This window comes from Suricata suricatta, chromosome 13, assembly GCF_006229205.1.
Source record: "Suricata suricatta isolate VVHF042 chromosome 13, meerkat_22Aug2017_6uvM2_HiC, whole genome shotgun sequence".
Taxonomy (NCBI): domain Eukaryota; kingdom Metazoa; phylum Chordata; class Mammalia; order Carnivora; family Herpestidae; genus Suricata; species Suricata suricatta.
In genome coordinates, this window is record NC_043712.1 from 20,891,002 (window position 1) to 20,909,933 (window position 18,932).

Genomic DNA, 18,932 nt, shown 5'->3' on the forward strand with positions numbered 1-18,932 from the left:
AGCCTAAATGCCCATCACCTGATGAGTGGATCAAGAAGATGTGGTATATATACACAATGGAGTACTACATGGCAATGAGAGGGAATGACATATGGCCATTTGTAGGAAAGTGGATGGACCTTGAGAGTGTCATGCTAAGTGAAATAAGTCAGGCAGAGAAGGACAGAAACCATATGTTTGCACTCATAGGTCTAACAGGAAATTTTCAGAATGATCTAGCTTCAAGAAAAGCAAGCAGTTAGTGTGCTTAAGAAAAGTTGATTCAGTATATAATGGATAATTGATACCTGTCACAACACAGCATTTTATATACTGTTAAGTGAAACTGCAATACAATCTAAGTTTATTTTGGGAGTGTTTGCGGTATAATTGGATTTAATGAAATGTTTAGAGGTGCAGTAATGTTTATTTCTTGAGAGAGAGAGAGCGCGCACACATGCACATGCATGTGTGAATAGGAAAGGGGCAGAGAGAGAGGAGGACAGAAGATCCTAAGTGGGCTCTGTGCTGACAGCAGAGAGCCCGATTTGGGGTTCGAACCCATGACCTGAGCCAAAGTTGTATGCTCAACCAAGTCACCCACATGCCCCCCTTTGCCCACTTTTGAAATTGGTTATTTATTTCTTTGTTGTTGGGTTTTAAGAGTTCTCTATATATTCTGGATATTAATCCTTTTTGAGATTTGCAATGTGCAAATACTTTCTCCTATTCCATGAATTACCTTTTTACTCTGTCAATAAGTGTCCTTTGACACTTAAGAAAAGTTCTTAATTTTTTTTAATGTTCCAAGTTTCTTTTTTTATTCTAGTATAATTAATATACAGTGTTACATTTCAAGTACAATATAGTGATTAAACAATTCTATGTATTACTCATACTCATCATAAGTGAACTCAATACTCTTCATTTAGTACACCCATCCCCGTACCCACTAACCCTTGGGCATCAACCAGTTTGTTCTCTATATTTAAAAGTCTTTTTCCTATTTGTCTCCTCTGTTTTGTTTTGTTTCTTAAATTCCACATATTAGTGAAATCATATGGTTTTTGTCTTTCTCTGACTGCCTTATTTCACTTAGCATTATACTCGTTAGTATATATTTGGTATATATTATTTAGTATATATTTAGATTGTATTGTTGCAAATGGCAAGTCATCATTCTTTTTTATGCATTACACCCACCCACCCCCACACACGCTTGCACACACACACACACACACACACACACACACACATCTTCTTTATCCATTCATCTTTTGATGGACACTTGACTTGCTTCCATATCTTGGCTATTGTATATAGTGCTGCAATAAACATAGGGTTCATGTATTTTTTTCAATTCAGTGTTTTCTCATGCTTTGGGTAAATACTCAGCAGTGGTATTACTGGATCACATGGTAGTTCTATTTTTAATTTTTTGAGGGCCCTCCATACTGCTTTCCACAGAGGCCACAGCAGTTTGCCTCTTGCTAACAGTGCATGAGTGTGCCTTTTCCTTCCCATCCTCAAAGGTTCTTAAATTTGATGGAGTCCAGTTTGTCTATTTTTTCTTTTGTTGGCCATGCCTCTGGTGTTATATCCAAGAAATGATTGCTAAATCCAGTTTGCTGAAGCTTATTCTCTATGTTTTCTTCTGTTCTAGGTCTTGTGTTTGGATTTGATCCATTTTGAGTTAATTTTTATATATGGTCCTGGGTCCTACTTCATTCTTTTGCATGTGGATATCTAGGTTTCCCAGCACCATTTGTTGAAAAGCTTTCCTTTATCCATTGAATGTTCTTGGCCACGCTTGTCAAAAATTATTTGACGTGTATGGAAGAGCTTCTTTCTGGGCTCTCTCTTCTGTATTGGTCCATGTGTCTGTCTTTTTTTTTTTAATTTTTTTAATGTTTTATTTATTTTTGATACAGAGCGAGACAGAGCATGAGAGGGGGAGGGGCAGAGAGAGAAGAAGACACAGAACTGGAAGCAGGCTCCAGGCTCTGAGCTGGCTGTCAGCACAGAGCCTGATGCGGGGCTCGAACCCACGAATGTGAGATCTGACCTGAGCCGAAGTCGGAGGCTTAACCGACTGAGCCACTCAGGCGCCCCCCATGTGTCTGTCTTTATGCCAGCACCACATGGTTTTGATTACTGTAGCTTTGTAGTAAAATTTGAAACCAGGAAGTGTGTTTTCCAGTTCTCCCAGTTCTCTGTATCTCTGTCCCAGTAACGAGCATCACCATACTCCCAGTTGCTAAGACAGAAATGAAGGAATAATTCTTGCCTCCTGCCTCCTTCTCTTCTTGTCCAGTGCATCACCACCTTCTGTCAATTCTGTCACCTTAATGCTGTGTAAAATCATCCTTTTGTCTCCTTCCTCATTAAACTGGTTAGCCTTTGACACCTCCTGCCTGAACATCAATTTTCTAACTCATCTTCCCGTCCATTATTCTCCATGTAACTGCCAGAATGAGTTTTGTAAGGTGTAAATCTGGTCATGACACTCTATTTTAATGAGCTCCCTTCTTCACCTGGCCCCACCAATTTCTCTGCTTTCATATACTCCACTCCCGAGTACCTGCCTTACTGGTTATTATTAAGGTTAGGTCCCTTTCACTGGTTATTATCACCTCTTATTTCCCACTAGATGCACTTAGCATCAAGGCAAAATTTCGTCACATTCAAAAGCTTATGGCCATTTTGAGCTTTCCCCAGAATTTGTCAGTGTAAATATATTTTTTCAATTTTTAAGAAAACCAGACTGCCCAGGGTTGTCACTTGAAAGAGAATTTCCTTTTGAAGTTGGAGGGATCGTTCTCTAACTCCTGCCATTTGGTTTCCTCTGGGGAGTGTTTTGTGGTGTAATCCCAGCCATTCCTAACAGACAAATGTGCACGTAATAATTGGGGGAGAAGAAGAGAAGGTATTTCATTTCAATGAGTTTGTGAGTCTCTTCTCCCATGGATGAGCTGTCATGTTATTATTATTACTGTTGTTGTTGTTATTGTTGTTGTGGTGGTGATGTTCTCTTTCTGGCTCTTGGCTATAGTTTGGGTAACTGAGGCAGCGAGGTAAATATCCTCCAGACAGGTGAAGTATTATTATATGCCAAGACGTCTCGTAGTCTAGCCTATCACCTGCATCACTATCTTGCTGAACTTGGATGTGACCTCAGAATCTTTCTCAACATAGTTCCCAGGCAGTCAATGCCATTGCTCAGAGCGATGAAACTCATTGCTTTTTCTGTTCTTTACCCATAGTGTGTGCTTTGTGAGATCTGTTGAGAAGCTATAGAATTGATCCCTAGGGTCACTTCTGTCCCTGCTACCTATGCCAGTCCCTCGAGTACTTAATGGTCATATGCCTAAGGTGTAATATGTTAGGTGTCATATGATGTCATATGCTGCCTAGTAAAATGTGTTGCTTCATTTTCCTTTATAGGTGAGAAGATGCTCCTGTGTAGTGTGGGCTCAAGTGACAGGTAAAACCATTTTCTGCCTAAGCGTCCTGTCCTTATTTCTCCTTTCCAATCTGCAGCATTGAGTTTATGTTAATGAGATTTCTTTTTAAATTGTCAGAGCTGACAGAAAGCCATCTCATACTAGTTTAAGCAAGAAGCCATAGCTACACTTGATCTTAGCCAAAAGGCCGAGAAGCGATGCAAGAAGCCATAGCTGAAAAGGATGGGGTGGGGAGCTTATGGACCCAGACCCACAGGAGTCTAGAAACTGACACTTGGTACTTGACACCAGGAGTGGCACACTTTGCCTCTATATCTGCTTTGTTTCTTTTCTTTCTTTAAAATTTATTCATTTTTGAGAGACAGAGAGCACAAGCAAGGGAGGGGCAGAGAGAGAGGGAGACACAGAATCTGAAGCAGGCTCCAGGCTCTGAGCTGTCAGCACAGAGCCTGACGCGGGGCTCGAGCCCACAATCCGTGAGATCATGACCTGAGCCAAAGTTGTATGCTTAACCGACTGAGCCAAGCAGGCGCCTCTCTGCTCTCTGTTTCTAAGTATGGGTTGGCTTCATTTTCTTCCACAATAAGCCATGCGATGGAGAGGGATGGGCACCAGCTGCCCAGTTTAGTGACTCCAGTGGGAACAGAAAGTTTTTCAGTTCAGGGAAAGAATCCTTTCTCCAAGATTAAGTGCTTGTCTGTGGGATGACTAATAACCCCCTTCTAGGGTACTCTGTGCTATGAACAGCCTACCTTGGATTTGGGGCTTACTCATGTGGCTGGTTGGGGGCAGATCAGTGTGATTGACATGCACAGTGACACTGGTATTGCACGGAGAGGTGGACACGTCCCCATTAGGAAAAGAGGCAGAAACATGTTGACAGACCAAAACGAAGAGCTACAACAGTCCACTGCATTGAGCCATTTAGCTGGTACGCCTGTACACACACTAACACATATACCTTTAAGAAAAACCCCCTCCAGGCTGGAAGAATTATCCTCGGTGCTATTGGGCGACAACTCTGTGTGGGTCTGTTACTGCATCCAGCTCCAAGACCAGGATTCCTGAGGATGGTCCATCCGTCTTGATGAAATCCAGGTGGACCTCTCAGGATCCGTTAGCAATCTGTGACTAAATGCCAAATGTAAGCATCCTCAAACCGCAGTTTATAGTATGAAAGGGGAAGCTGGATAAGCACAATAAGCACTTTCATTTAGAAAGGAGGAAAAGATAAAAGCCCGTGCAATGGTCAGAGCGCCCAAAAGAGCGACCACATCCTGCTGGATGGGAAAAACTGGCATCCCCTGCCCGGCAGCAGGGTGAGCGGCTTGGTCCATTAGGTGGCTGTCTCAGTCTTGTCCTGGGTCTGCCTGGTGGGAGAGCGAATGCCCTTGGCCCTTTCCTCCAGAACTGTACAGACACAAGAGCTGCAGCAGCTGGGTGCTGTGAAACTTAAACCTTCTTCCTGCCGTGGGCACTTGTCCAGGTGGGGGAACTGCCTCAGCGCTTGAGCAAGCGCAGCTTTGTTTGCCAGACTTGGGATTTCCCTGGCAGTACATTTCTTTAAACCAACAGGCAGCCAGCCAGTGGATTTGATTCCTAGGAATTCCATTAGTTTGTAGCTTAATACCAGAAATCCTGTCAAGTTTATAACCTTTGAATCTGGACCTTTTCTCTTTGCGGTTTATGAGTCCTGAGGAATTTTGCTCTTAGCTTAGAGTATCAGTTTAACCCCTTGCATCCGGTCCCTTAGCTCCGAGCAGCATACAACAATAGGCTGGGGTGGTAAGGAAGAACCCTGTTTCCAGAAGGACTCCAGTGCGGGGCACTATACATACAACGGGGGATCTCCGATCAGCAGCGGGTGCTTAGCAGGAAATGATGGGCAGGGACCTGGAGAGTTAGGCTTCCTTCCTTTGTCTGCTTATCTTCTAATCATATTTCCCATCTTTTTTTTTTTTTTAACCTCTATTCACACCAACTTCAACAAGAGCTGGCATGGCTTTTCTACTGGGCAAGGCGCAGTACCTGACCATTGGATGATGGTTGCCAGGCAGCGAGGGTCTTTCCGCCCCACTCCCTCCGCTCTCTTGAGATATAATTTACATGTAACATTGAGTTTAAGGTTTACAGTGTCTTGACTTGGTCTATACTGCAAAAAGATTACCACGATGAGGTTAGTTAGTAATTATCGTGTATATTTGTGTTATATGTGAACATTTAAGATCTACTCTCTTGGCAACTTTCAAGTGTTTAATACAGTATTGTTAATTGCAGTTGCCATGTTGTGCATTAGATCCCCAGTACCTATTACTCATTTTACAACTGGAAGTTTGTACACTGGCCAACATCCCCCACATTTCTCCCCAGCCACCTGACCCTGGCAACTACCATTCTATTCTCTATGAGTTCTCTCTTTTTACATTCCACATATAAATATGATCATATGGTATTTGTCTTTCTCTGACTTATCTCCGCATAAATAGTGAAAGTCTTTCTTAACAAAGATGTGTGCTGTTACACTTCAGTGTGTAGATGGGCTAAGCTCTCTGTCTTGGAATTTAAATGAAAGCCCCAAGAAATAACCACAGATTTCAACATTCAGAAATCTTGCAGCCAATCCATTCCCTAAGGCTCTAAGGGTGGGAATGGAGTTCCCACAAAGAAAAGAGGTGCTTTTATCAGAAGAATAGAGATGTGCAGGCCTCCTGGACGGGCACAGAAATCGCTTCCAGAATCCAGTGCTTTCAGCAGCTGTTTGATACCGTTAGCAAACTGTCAAACTGTGTGGAAGAAATGGCCAAGGAGCTGGCTACAGTCTTTCTACTGTGATTAAGTTAACAGGAAGGATTTTGCTTTGGAAATGTCTATGTGGCTTTTGGTAGTGCCTTTTTACCCTCCCTCAACTTAAAAACTAGTGTTGAAAGAGGGTTCAAACCTTTGAATTCAAACTACTGGGAGGCTCTGGAAATCCTAGAAGCTCAGCTGTAATGTTGAAATTCTGAAGGCAATTCTACCATATAAAGCTACCTACAAACTTTACTTGTGCCCTGCACACGCCTCTGGCAGTCGCCTTTTGCAAAAATGTTGGAGACTGCCATCTCACAAAGTCATTTGCAGGCTCCAGATTGGTCCTGAACTTGTTCCAGTTCATTTGTGCCCAGCAACGGCCCCATTCTCGCCTTTTCTTAGTGACAACAGCCCGATTCTCACCTCTGCCCAGTGACAAATTATGCTATTTACCTTAGGCACATTGCTCCCAATAGAGTTTTGTGATCACCAGGGAACCAGCAGTTGGTTTGATGGGAAGTGTGGAGGCCTGGGCTTCCTTGTTTGAGCCTTGCTACTACTCAGCTGAGGGCCTTTCCAATCATATTTAACTTGGCAGGTTCTCAGCTGCCTCTTACCACAATCTTTCTGATCCCTTCCAGCCACAAAGTACTGAGTCTTTGATTCCGTGAGTCACAAAGCAAAGTCATTTGATATATGGGAGATCATCACAAACTGTAATCCCAGAACACCCTTCAGCCACAGGCATGAAACCTTTGAGTCATTAGTGACCCTTTCCCTTTCAGCCACATTTTGCACCTAGGGTGTGCTGGTCTCATTTCTGAGTTTGTCCCTCGCATAGGCCTTCATTATCTGTAGCACAGATAATGGGCAGAGACTCCCTCCTCTTCCTTCATGGTGTTCAGGGTTTCCTTCTTTTTTTTAAATTTTTTTAAATTTTTTAATGTTTATTTTTGAGAGAGAGAGAGAGACAGGGTGTGAGTGGAGGAGAGAGAAAGAGGGAGACACAGAATCTGAAGCAGGCTCCAGGCTCTGAGCTGTCAGCACAGGGTCCGACGCAGGACTCAAACTCACGGACCACAAGATGATGATCTGAGCCAAAGTTGGATGCTTAACTGACTGAGCCACCCAGGCGCCCCGGGTTTTTCCTTCTTCACTCCAGCCTACACCCCTGACTCATCTGTCCAAACTGCAGCGCCAATTTTCGTATTTCCCCTGATGGTTCTTGCAGGGTTCTTTTCTATGGTTTAGTGTGGTTTCTAAGGCCTCACTTCGACCCCAGCATGCCTTTCTAGTCGCATCTCTCCTTCTTCTCCATTCAAAGTGATGTGCTAGCTCTTCTCTGGCTACAGCCCTTGCTTACTTTCCCCAGTGTCTTTGCTCATACGATGACTTGCTTATTTCCACCTGGATTGCCCTGTATCCTTCCTGTAATCTCTGCTCAGTAGTTTGTTACAATCCCACCTGTTTGTCAAGATTAAAACCAAAGGCTATCTCCCTCCTGAAGCTTTTTAAAATTTTTCTCAACAGGACAGTCTCTCTCTCTCTCTCTCTCTCTCTCTCTCTCTCTCTCTCTCTCTCTCTCCTCTCCCTCTCTCCCTTTCTCCCTCTCTCCCTCTCTCCCTCTCTCCCTCTCTCCCTCTCCTGAGCCATTTTTGTAGAGCCATACTTGCACAAAACCGTGCACCTGTCCTTTCATACTAGAGTCCATACCCCTGAGGGAGCACGATGGAGAGTGGAGCAGTGCCTGGCACCCGCTGGATGATTTCTGTGAACTGGCAGCAGAGTCTGCTGGAAAATGAAGCATAGGAAGTGCAATTCTTAAATAAGCCAGAGACTTACCTCATGACCTAAGCCTAGTGTGTAAGTTTATGCTTGTATATGCTACACACATGTGTTTTGAACCTTCACAGTTGTGGTAGACGGAATTACAGTGTGGCCGCTGCTGCACACCCACCTTCTCTCATCTGCTCATTCAAAGGCTATTCTCAGTGTTGCTGTGAAAGGATTTGAAGAGGTAATTAAGGTCCCAAATAAGGAGATAATCCACATGGACCTGACCTTCGTATGAGCCCTTTCCATCTGGATCTAGGGGTCAGAAACAAGGGAGATTGGAAATTCAAAAGGGAGAGATGGATCTAACGTAACGGTTTCTCCTCCCGTCTTTGAAAATGGAGAGACCCACACGGCAGGAATGTGAGGGGCCCGCAGGAGCTGAGCAGCCGATGGCTGAGAGCCAGTAAGAATATGGGGGCCTCAGTCCTACAGCTTCAAGGGATTTGGAAGCAGATTCTTCCCTAGAGGCTCCAGAGTGAAAGGCAGCTCACCTGACATTGACTTCAGCCTTGGAAGACGCTGAGCAGAAGACCCAGTCACAATGTGCCTGAGCTGCTGGCCCCCGGAAGTACGTAATGAATGGGGGCTAGCTGCTAAGTTTATAATAATTTGATGAGCTGCAATAGAAAATGAATTTTTAAAATGCTGCTGATTCATCAGATGTTACTTATCTCTAAATTAATCTTCTACTTTGTTCTCCTTTGCCATCTCCTACTCCGCAGGGAATTCAAGGGAGGAGACTTTAGAATAGCAGACAGGAATTTGACATACCAAACAGAAGTCACCTGTTTGTACCTTTTGGAGAACAGAATTGTTGCTTTCAGGAAATGGCCCTGCTCATGTAAATTCATGAAATTCCACATCCGTAGGAAGTCCTCAGGCTATCCCAGAGCCTGAGAGTAGGCATAGGGTCCTTCTAACTTGCTCCTCAGCACCTGTGATATTTGCAATAGTGGGAGAGTTAAAGGTAAGCCCAGAGGAGGCCTGTCACTCCTCCTGAGCAGGACTCCTCAGGGAGCCGCCCCAAAGAGAATGGTGGAGTTTAACCTAATGAATCTGCTCTCTCAAGGTTGAGTCACTGCACATCTGTGACATAACACATGACTCACTCACCTGGATTTCTGATAGAATATTCTAAAAGTGATTCAGAAGAAAAAGAAGCATGATTTTATGGCATGAAAGGGTGGAAGGTAATTAAGGTCCCAAATAAGGAGATATTTGGGTGGAAGGGAGGATAACCAGAGAATGGCAGAGCTCTAAAAAGTGTAATACAAATTGGTCAGCTGTAAATGTTCTTGGTGAGGGATTAGCAGGGGGACGTCCCTAAAGAAGTCTTGTGTGCCTACACTGTGAGCACTCTGGATTGGGAGAACTCAGATTTTCACAGGGTACATACACCAAGTAGGCCAAGGGGTGGTTCCAGCAAGAACCATGCCTAGAGCCAGAACCCAAGTCACATTATGCAAAACAAAAAGATGATTGTCCAATAATAATGTCTAGAGTAAAGAAAAGTTGGGCAGGCCTGTGGCTTAGGGTGCTGATGGATGGTCAAGAGAAAGTCAGGTTCGTACACTCCTATTTTGCTTCTGTACTGTTGGTTTGTGAGGGGACATTTCAAAGCCAAAGAAGAGCTAACTGTTTCACATAAAGTCCTCTGACCTGGATGAAGCACATTCTAGAATGCAGGTTCATACAACTTTCGAATGAACTGGTGGACCACTGCAAGTGGTCTTTGAGAAATGGTGAAGAGAAAACTGAGCAGGCTGGAGATGAGCAAAGAACATGGACCTTTGTGCAAGGAAGACAGGGTCTGCAAAGTGTAGTCTATGAAAACTTGAAGGCAAGGCAAAATCTTTTAAGAGGCAGCTCCATGGTAGAAGGCACAGTAGTTCCCAGCAGTTACGTTATGGTTTCTGCATTAATAAATAATGCTTAGAAAATTCTCACCTGCTTTAGATAAATATTTAGAAAAGTATTCACTTACATTTTGTTCTAATTCCTTTAGGTTACAATTTGAGCCTTTAAGCTGTCTGGATTTTATTTTGGCATATATAGTATAAACTTACCTGGTCAATATCCTTTTATTTTAAATTGGCCGGTCAGCCAGTTTTCTCAACACTAGCTACGAGTGATGTGTCATTTCCCCTAATGATTTGAAAACAGTAACAAAACAATAATAATTAACAATAGCTAACATTTCCCAATTGCTTACTGCGTGCCAGGCACAGTCCTAACATGACTTACCTCATCTGTTTCTCACAATAACCCTAGCAGGTGGGTGCCTTTATTATCATTCCTATGTTACTAGATCATCCCTCAGTGGGGAGACTGAGGCACAGAATGGCTGAACAACTTGTCCAGAGTCCAAGGTTACAGACGAGGACAACCTGACTTCAGTAATTAAGCTTTGAAATTATTTGGCACACGTGGGTTTGTTTCTACGCTGCTGTCTTCCAGTGTGTTCATTCCTATGCTGATACTGCACTATTTTAATCTCTAATAATGCAAGTCACTCTCCTAATTTCTAGCATAACCACAGCTGTTCCTTCCATTTTGTAGTATGGCCTCTTAAAACGTCAAGGCCTTTTTTTTTTTCCACTGAATACTAAAGGTAGCCAAACAGCATCAGCCTTGTTTTTCCAGAAAGCCTCTTGATAACACTTTCTGAGGTAATGGATTTTGCAGAGCTTTTTAGCAAGAAGTGTAGTCTGTGGCTGCTTTTGCTGATGCCACCTACCCTGTTAGAGAACAGAACCAGACTGCCCTCGATCTGCTTGGAGAGATCTGGGTAGGTGCCAGTCAGTGCAGCTTTCGACAACAATGGGAAGATTTTGAAGCTGAGCCAGCCAGTATGGTAGCAGCTAGCCACCTGGGGCTTCTGGGCTCTTCAAATGTGTATTTGAGATTCCGCGCTTGAAATGGTATGACTGAGAAACTGAACTTTTAATTTAACTGAAACTAATATAGGTTTAAATAGCCTCATTGTGGCCACATTTTGGCCAGTGGCCGCTGCGTTGGACAGTGCAGATTAGGTGAGGAGAAAGCTAAGTAGCAGGAACCCTTTTCGGATGTGCCTCATTCACTGCCAAGGAGAGAGTCCTCCATGTTGGAGGGCTTCAAGTCCAGGGGCTGCTAGTTTTCCTCTCATGCCCCTCCTCCTCACTTAACAGATCTTTGCTTTTGCTGTGTTCAGCTCTTCCAAGGCAGTGCTGGATGACCCAAGGGGCAAACCAAGCATATGTCTGGGGCATTGGTAAAAGGAGGGTGCAGAAAAATGAAGTATTTTGATGTTCCAACAGTGAAAGCCACAACAGGTCATCTGGCAACATTTGGACTTGGTTGTGTTTCCTTACACTTATTCCATGGCTTGATGGCATTTTTCTTTTGCTTAAGTTTTATTTATTGTGTGTGAGAGAGAGAGTGCGTGCAAGTGAGGGAGGGACAGAGAGAGAGGGAGAGAGAGAATCCCAGAAGCCTTTGTGATGTCGGCACAGAGCCCAACGTGGGGCTCGATCCCACAAACCACGAGGCCACGACCTGAGCCTAGATCAAGAGTCAGATGCTTAACCGGCTGAGCTACACAGGTGCCTTTCTATTTTTCATTTTAATTCTATGCATGCAGAGTCAGCCCCCAAGATCTTTTCAATGTCTGGTGGCGCCATTGCACACAGACTTTTGTTCTTTTAAACTGCTGCAGTCTGAGGCCCCACTATTTTCAGCCTGTGCAGGAGAGGGCAGGGCCTACAGCCCTGACCTCTGAGGGGCAACATGACCTCTGCTGCAGACGTGTAAATTCAGATCTGCGCTGGGAACGCATGGTGTTATGGTTAGGAGCAAAGATGCTGGAGCCAGACAGCCTGGGTTTGGATCGTGGCTCTGTTGTGTGTTAGCTGGGTCACCTTGGGCAAGTCGCTGAACCACTGGTGTCTCCATTCCTTATCTGTAAAATGGGGATCATAATAATGGTGCTCCATGTGCTATTATTACGCCGGGCACTATTATGGTAATATGCTATTATTATAGTCCTCAGCGGTGGTTAGAAGTAATTAGAACAGTGTTTGGCATATAGTAAGTGCTAAATAAGTTGTTTGCGAATGAAAATGAGCCCTTTAGTGTGGAATGTGATGCTCTGATTCAGTCACGTGGCCCAAATGTGCAACTCCAGTGTGGGTGTCTTTCGGTTTATAACAAAGCATCTCCCTGGGGTTGACCTGTGATGCCCTCCAAAGAGAATATATGCATGTCTTCCAAAGAGGTTTGACATCGATTTTCTCATGGCAATCTGCTGAGCGGAGCAGGGGGGTACTGTCCTTATAGGTGTGCAGGGAAAATGACAGATGACTGAATCCGGCAACGGATACAGCGCCACCACTGGAGCTACCTATCAGTTTTGGAGCAAAAATCCAAATGATGTCAGAATGCCTTCTTCCTCAATGCAAGTGAAAATTGCCCATAAAAACTTTCTGGTGTAATCGGTTGAGAGAGGACCAGTACAAGCAACACGGTCACAGTCTGCTGTATTTGTATACACAACGTGAGCTTTTTTTTTTTTTTTTTTATCTCTTGTAACTTGAATGTGGTCTGGTTTTCTATTTCCTCTTCAGAAATACCCTGGAACAGTATTTTCCTTAGGCCCTACACCCTCCAGGCCAACTCAGGGGACACAGAGGCACTCTGAGCATTCTTGGGATGGTTTAGTAAATGAGACCAACCTCTGGGTTACAATGGAGGGGTTGCAAGTTGCACCTGTGCCCCTGGGAGGGCCTCGATTCCCGTTTTGGGCTCAGCGTGTGGTTTTGTTCCGCAGATTCGTCATTCATGCTGCAGCAGATGGTGGGCGTTGGGCTGGGCTCCGTGGCTGTTGTGATTATTCTCGCATTCCTGTCCTCAGCCGTGTGGTATGTGAGACTGTCATTTTTGAGAAATGAGTGGAATGGCGGAAGGATGGGGTTGGAGTCATGAGGAGCAGCTGGGGTTGAGGAGGGCCAAAGGGGATGTGGGGGGAGGTTGTCCTGGGCTCAGCACTCAGCGGTGAAAGGCTTGAGGAGTCTACACCTCAGGGCAGGGAGGAGGGTGCCCTTCGGTGCAGAAAAAGAGCAGGGTCGTGATGGCTGCCCTGATTTCCCAATGGTGCTTCCCATGAGGGGCCATGAGCTGCACACAGAGATACACCAAGGGAAAACCAAAGTGTGTCAATGGACTTTTTTCCTCCTCCACATCTAGATTGCAGATGGGCACTGCCTGCGGAGGATGCACGGTGCTGGGGCGGAGTTATGACTGCTTCTCAGGTGCCGGCCCAGACAGGCCCCCTGTGGCTGCCACCAGGTGTGTACGGGGCTGCTCCTTTTCCATTCCCAGCTTGGCTCCGTTTCTGAACTCAGGATGGTGAATACCTCAGTGGAACCCCGCAAAAGGAGGAAACTTGGGAATTGCTGACGTCTTCTCTGCTTGCCACACAACCAGTTCTCTGTATGAACTTGAGACCCTTGATATGCAATGTAATATTGGCCACAGGCTAAGATCATGGGGGCGGGACCCGTGTCTTCCTCTGAGTGGTGCCTGAGAGTCAGCTCTTCTGGACAATGAATGCAAGAGAGTCTCTGCATCTTCTTTTGTAGCGTCTCTGAATTAATTTGGAATCCACCCTTTTACAGCGAGTGATGAGGTGGACTTAAGTTTGGGCTAGAATTTGCCCTTATGAAGGAGGTCATTGGAAAGAATAGAGCGCATTGGCAGTAGGCAAACTTGTCAGTTTAGAAGCAACCCTTTTCTTACGATCAATTGACACGCTAATAGTATACTAACTGAGCCTCTTCAGTGAGTTCCCGGCAATGCCTGTTAGGCAGCGTTGCTTTGATACAGACCCATTGGTTTACAGGTAATCAAAAGCCATAAGCTTTCATTCCAATAAAAATATTCTGTTAATTTAGGCAGTTCTTCTCTTCCACACCAAAGTTTATAGCAGCCCCGTCTACCTTTTTTATTACTCTCTTAAAAATGCCCTGCGCCATCTGTTAGGAACAACGGGTTGAAACATTATCAAGCCCATGGCCAGAGTCCATGGGTTCACTGGGAAGGGGGAAGAATGGGAGTGATGTGTGATCTTCCCCTTTACCTACAACCTCAGTAACTATGACTGTTCCAAGGCACATTAAATGTAAGCAGCCATGGGCCCACTGTCAACTTGCTGAATTTACAGATGGAATGTATTCGATTTGGTGTTTTTAAACTTTCTTCTCTAACTGGTGGTGTAATTCCAAGGCTCAGTAAGAAATGAATGGAGAAGACAGAGGCATGTGGCTTTCCTGAGTAACAATGGTATTCTCCCTTTTCTCTCTCTTCTTCTAGACCTGAAGAGTAAAAAGCAAGGGGGAGGAAAGCAGGGGAGTTAGATGACACAGCCTCAGGGCCCGGTGCATGTGAACGTGGCCTCCGAACTGTACAGTGTTGCAGTCCTGAGGAGAAGGGACAGCCTTTCGGATGGGGTGGGCTTGTGTGTGTTCTCTCCCCACAAGCTTCCTGGGTGCTAGTGAGGGTCACATCTGAGTGTCTGGGCTTGTGTATTGCAGATGAGGAAACAATAGGAACAGTAGAAACAAGTGGCAACTGTCCATGAAGCTGCCCTGGGAGCTGCAGCTTCCACCTGTTTCTACTTCCCTCTCTCTCTCTGCCTCTTCCTAATTGAGGGAAGTAATATCCTGACACCTGGGTGTTCAGTGACAGCTGTCAGCCCCTGGCCCTGCTGGCATTAGGAAGTATCAGCAATAGTTGTCCAAGGACTACAACCCTGCTTTCATCGTAGGTGACTTATAGAGTAGAGCTCTCAAAAGACTAATCCAAATACCTGTCTACTTTTAACCTTTCTGTGCAACTGTTCAAACTCATACTGTTTTCACAGCTCTTGAATGAAATTTGGAATCCTTAAAATTATCATGGTTAGTGTGCGTGGGGGTCTCGGATGAGTAAGGATTTTCCTAAAGTCTTCTCTGTCCAAGGAGAGGATCTGAACTCATTGTTGGTGTTGCTGTTCTACTGGTTCTGTAAACACCATATGTTTTTGTAGCCCCTTAATTTCCAGCTCTAAAATTAACTGCCAAAGAAGTTACTGTGGTCCACAGGGGATCTTGGCAAAATTGTCATTGGAAGGAAGAAATCCCACTTGCTCAGTATCAAAAGTTTCTGGTTAAAATAACTTACTAAATATTAAGTAAGATCTTGGGTAAAATGGACTCCTGGGTACATAACACAAAGTTGCTCAGTAGTATTACTTAACAGAAGCAGGTGCTGAAATTTGCAGAGAGGATGCATATCTTTCTGCAGGTCTTTTCTAATTGTTTTCTCATAAACATGGCGGGGGCCAGCTTGAGGTTCTCTAAATTTGCCTGGGAGCTTTACCACAATACTGTTCTTTTTATTTTATTTTTTCCAAGCAGATTCATGATTAAGGTGGGAAGGGCAGCTCAGGAGAGCAATTGGGGGTCTTCCTGGGAGAATGCAGGGTCTGTCTGTCGAAGAGCTGGTCAGGCAGCACTTGGAGTTGCATTTGAATGCCTCGAAATAAAGCCAGGTCCACACTGGGGATGGAGGTAGGATCTCTCCCTTATTAACTGTCGTGGGGAAGTGTGTAGAGGTGAGAGCACTGAGACCCAGTTGTGAGCTTCCTTTTAGATTAGGAACCAAAATTAGGGGTTTGTCAGTCCCTGGCTGATTTGTGTGTGTGCATGCCTGAGGGTTTTATTGATCTGCACTGGAGTTTTTGTTTATACACGTTCTTCTGTTCCATCCTCATAACAGTTGTGTGTGGTGGGAAGGTTAGGGGTGAGGGGTCACTGTTTTCCCCACTTTGGAGTGGAGAAATGGGTTCAGACAGGTATGTGACCTGAATTGTGGGGCCGAGTCATCTGACTGCAAGTCTAGTCCTCATTCCTGGGATTTGACCAGCCTTGAGCTCACCTTTGGACAGCCCTTTTGGTTTTGGGGAGAGTCAGGCCCTGTGTTTCTCTCTCTCTCTCTCTCTCTCTCTCTCTCTCTCTCTATTTTTAACCCCTGTTCTTACTACTATAGCATATCTTCTTTTATCTATCTTTTCAGTAAAAGGTATCTCCCCCCATCTCTTCTAGAAGGAGCCACAAACCACCAAACAGATGGAGGTTAATTAGGGAAAATACGTAATAGTTTGTCTCTGACTCAAGACCTGAAACTGTAGCTGGGCCCTTGACCCAAGACCAGAGCAAAAGTGATGATCTTGCAGTCCCACAGTAGCTTGGGATCAAGTTAATATTTAAATTGATGTTAAAGTGAGTAAAAAAGTGTTCCCTTTTTACTGCTGATCTCACTTTTGGAGTTTCCAAACCTTCTATTTCTCCAATCTGTTCATCTAAGAGAAAACCAATGTGAGTAGTAGTCAATCAAATAGTGCTTTAGGGGCCTTTGGCTGCAGGGCTGTTGTTGCCAAACTGAAGTGGTGCATTTCGGGGAGGAAGGAGGATGTGGCTTTTCCTGTACCTGAGTTTGGTGATACACTGAAGCAAACCGATTGTTCTCATTGTTTGAGAGGGAGGAGGAGAATACATGAATCATTTTGGTGATGTGTGCGTATGTGTGTGTAACCATATCCAGACGTTTTTTGGTGCAACCCAAGGTTACCAAAACAGGGTCAAAACACACCTGTGGTTTTGTAAACGTCTTTCGTTCCCGGGCACATTCTTTTAATGCAGTCAGTGGTGACTGCATTGACAGTTTGTGCCACAGGTTTTTTTAGCCAATACTCTTATGTGCATTGTGCATCTAGAATGTCTCCAGATGTTTAGCATCCTTATACAAAGTGTGTAATTGTATGTAATTGTCATTTAGGCTAAATTCCTAGGGGTGAGATCGAAAACAGTGTACGCTTTATGCTGACTACATGTCGTCAGAGGAATCTCAGCGGAAAGTTTACACCAGTTTACAATCCCAGCAGCAGAAATCCCCAGCACCACTGGGCACTGTTGATGCCTTTCATCTTGATCAATCTGATGGGTGAAACATGATGTTTCCATGCTTTATTTGCATATCTTTACTTTTGCAGGTTGGTTGGTCATTTGTTAATTCTGTCCTGGTGAATTGCCTTTTTTTCCTCAGTACTTGGCTTGTCTTTTACTGATATGAAAGTTCTTTGTATCATAGTAATTTTTATTCCTCACTGTCACATATTTTAGAAACAAACTTTCTTGTTTATCATTTCCCTTTTGACCCTGATCGTGTCATATGTTGCCACACAGAAACTTTTAATTTAGGTAGTCAGATTTATCAGTCTTTTCCTTATACATTCTACCTTTGGTGCCATGCTTAGAGGGACCTTCCAGTCTCAAGGTAATAAATATAATTCAGCAGTTTTAAAAAACATTTAAATCTTTAATCCATCTGAAATTTATTTTAGTATATGGAGTGAGGTTCAGGGCAGAGGGGATCTTTTTTTTTTTTTTTATTAAGTTGTTAGATGGTTTAGCCAATTGTCCTATTAATACTCATTGACATTTTTCCCCCTAGTGATTTGAATTCTATACTGAATCAGATACCAAAGTCTATTTCTGAATGTTTTTCTTTGTTCTGCTGATCTATTTCTGTGCCAATACCACCTGCTTTAACTTTAAAATAGGATTTTTAATTCCAAGTAAAATTAAGTTTCTTTTTCTGTTAATTCTCAGATTATTCTGATTTTATTACATATTTATTCATGTATACATATTTATTATACATAAACTAAGGAATTATTTGGTCATATTTACCCCAAAACCTTACTTTTCTTATTTTGGTTGGAGTGGGGGGCATGCGGTAAATAAAGAGTTCCTCTCCCTCAACATGGAATGTGTCTCCATTTAATGTTTCGTGTGTGTCCCTCTCTAGAGTATTCTAGTTTCCAACTTACAAGGGAGTTTCTGCTTATTTGGTGTTGGGTACGTCTAGGCATTTTCTGTTTTGTTATCCTGGCCTGGTGAGTCGCTGCCTCAGCTCCTGCCCCAGGGCGTGCCTTGCACGGCCCCTCCCTGGGGGAGTTCCTGGAGATGCTGTGCCTGGAAGTCTGTCCTGTGGGAGAAGTCACACCAGGGTGTCTCCTCCAGCACGACTGCCTTCCCAGGTGTCCCCTGGACTGCTGGGAACTCACCCATGCACCGCCAGATGGTCACTCCGGCCGCGGACGTTTTCTTGCTCGGTTGGCCGTGCGTCCTCCCACTAGTGAGCGCCTGGCTTGCCTCCAGCGAGGATCCCACTTCCGTGTCCTGCGCTGACAGCCTCAGCTTCTTCACCCTTGAGTTTCTTGTCCTTGCAATCAGCTGCCAGGTCAGCGTGTCTTCCAAAGGTGTAGGGGACGCATGTCAAGTTCTCTGAGTGCGGGGTTCCTGTGAAGCTTCTCTTTCCAGACTGGGGGAAGGTCCCCTTGTCACTGTGGCGGGGATCAGAGATGCTGAGGACACCCGTGGCTTTCTCCAAGGGACTTCTCTCTTTTGACCTTTTCCATTTAAATCACTTTATATCCTGGATATCAAGGTAAGTGTCATAAGACTATTTAAAAAAATCTCATTTTAGAATGTGGAAGTATTTGCAAACTTTGGTTTTCAGTTTTTTGGAACTTTAGTCAAAACAAAAGAGTCCAATTAGAGGACAAAGGATTTGAAAATATAGCTCCCAAAAGAAGAAATGCAAATGGCTCTAAAACATTTAAAAAAATGCAACCTCACTTTTAAGAAAAATGCAAATTAGTAAGATATCATTTCTCATATCAGTTTGAAGGAAATCCAGAAGTTTAACAACTCTCTCTCTCTCTCTCTCTCTCTCTCTCTCTCTCTCTCTTTTTTATTTGAGAGAGAGACAGCGCAAGCATGG

The 18,932-nt window shown here is 44.2% G+C and overlaps 1 protein-coding gene across 1 annotated transcript in view; it reads left to right on the forward strand.

The window, feature by feature from the left end:
* The window catches only part of SUSD1 (sushi domain containing 1), a 145,648-nt gene extending 131,654 nt beyond the window's left edge, over positions 1 to 13,994 (forward strand). Inside the window, exons 16-18 of the mRNA XM_029919632.1 lie at positions 3,424 to 3,463; positions 12,877 to 12,967; positions 13,293 to 13,994. Coding sequence (XP_029775492.1) covers positions 3,424 to 3,463; positions 12,877 to 12,967; position 13,293 — 132 coding nt within the window. The 3' untranslated portion in view covers positions 13,294 to 13,994. The remainder of the gene's footprint in view (positions 1 to 3,423; positions 3,464 to 12,876; positions 12,968 to 13,292) is intronic.
* The last annotated feature ends 4,938 nt before the right edge of the window (positions 13,995 to 18,932 follow it).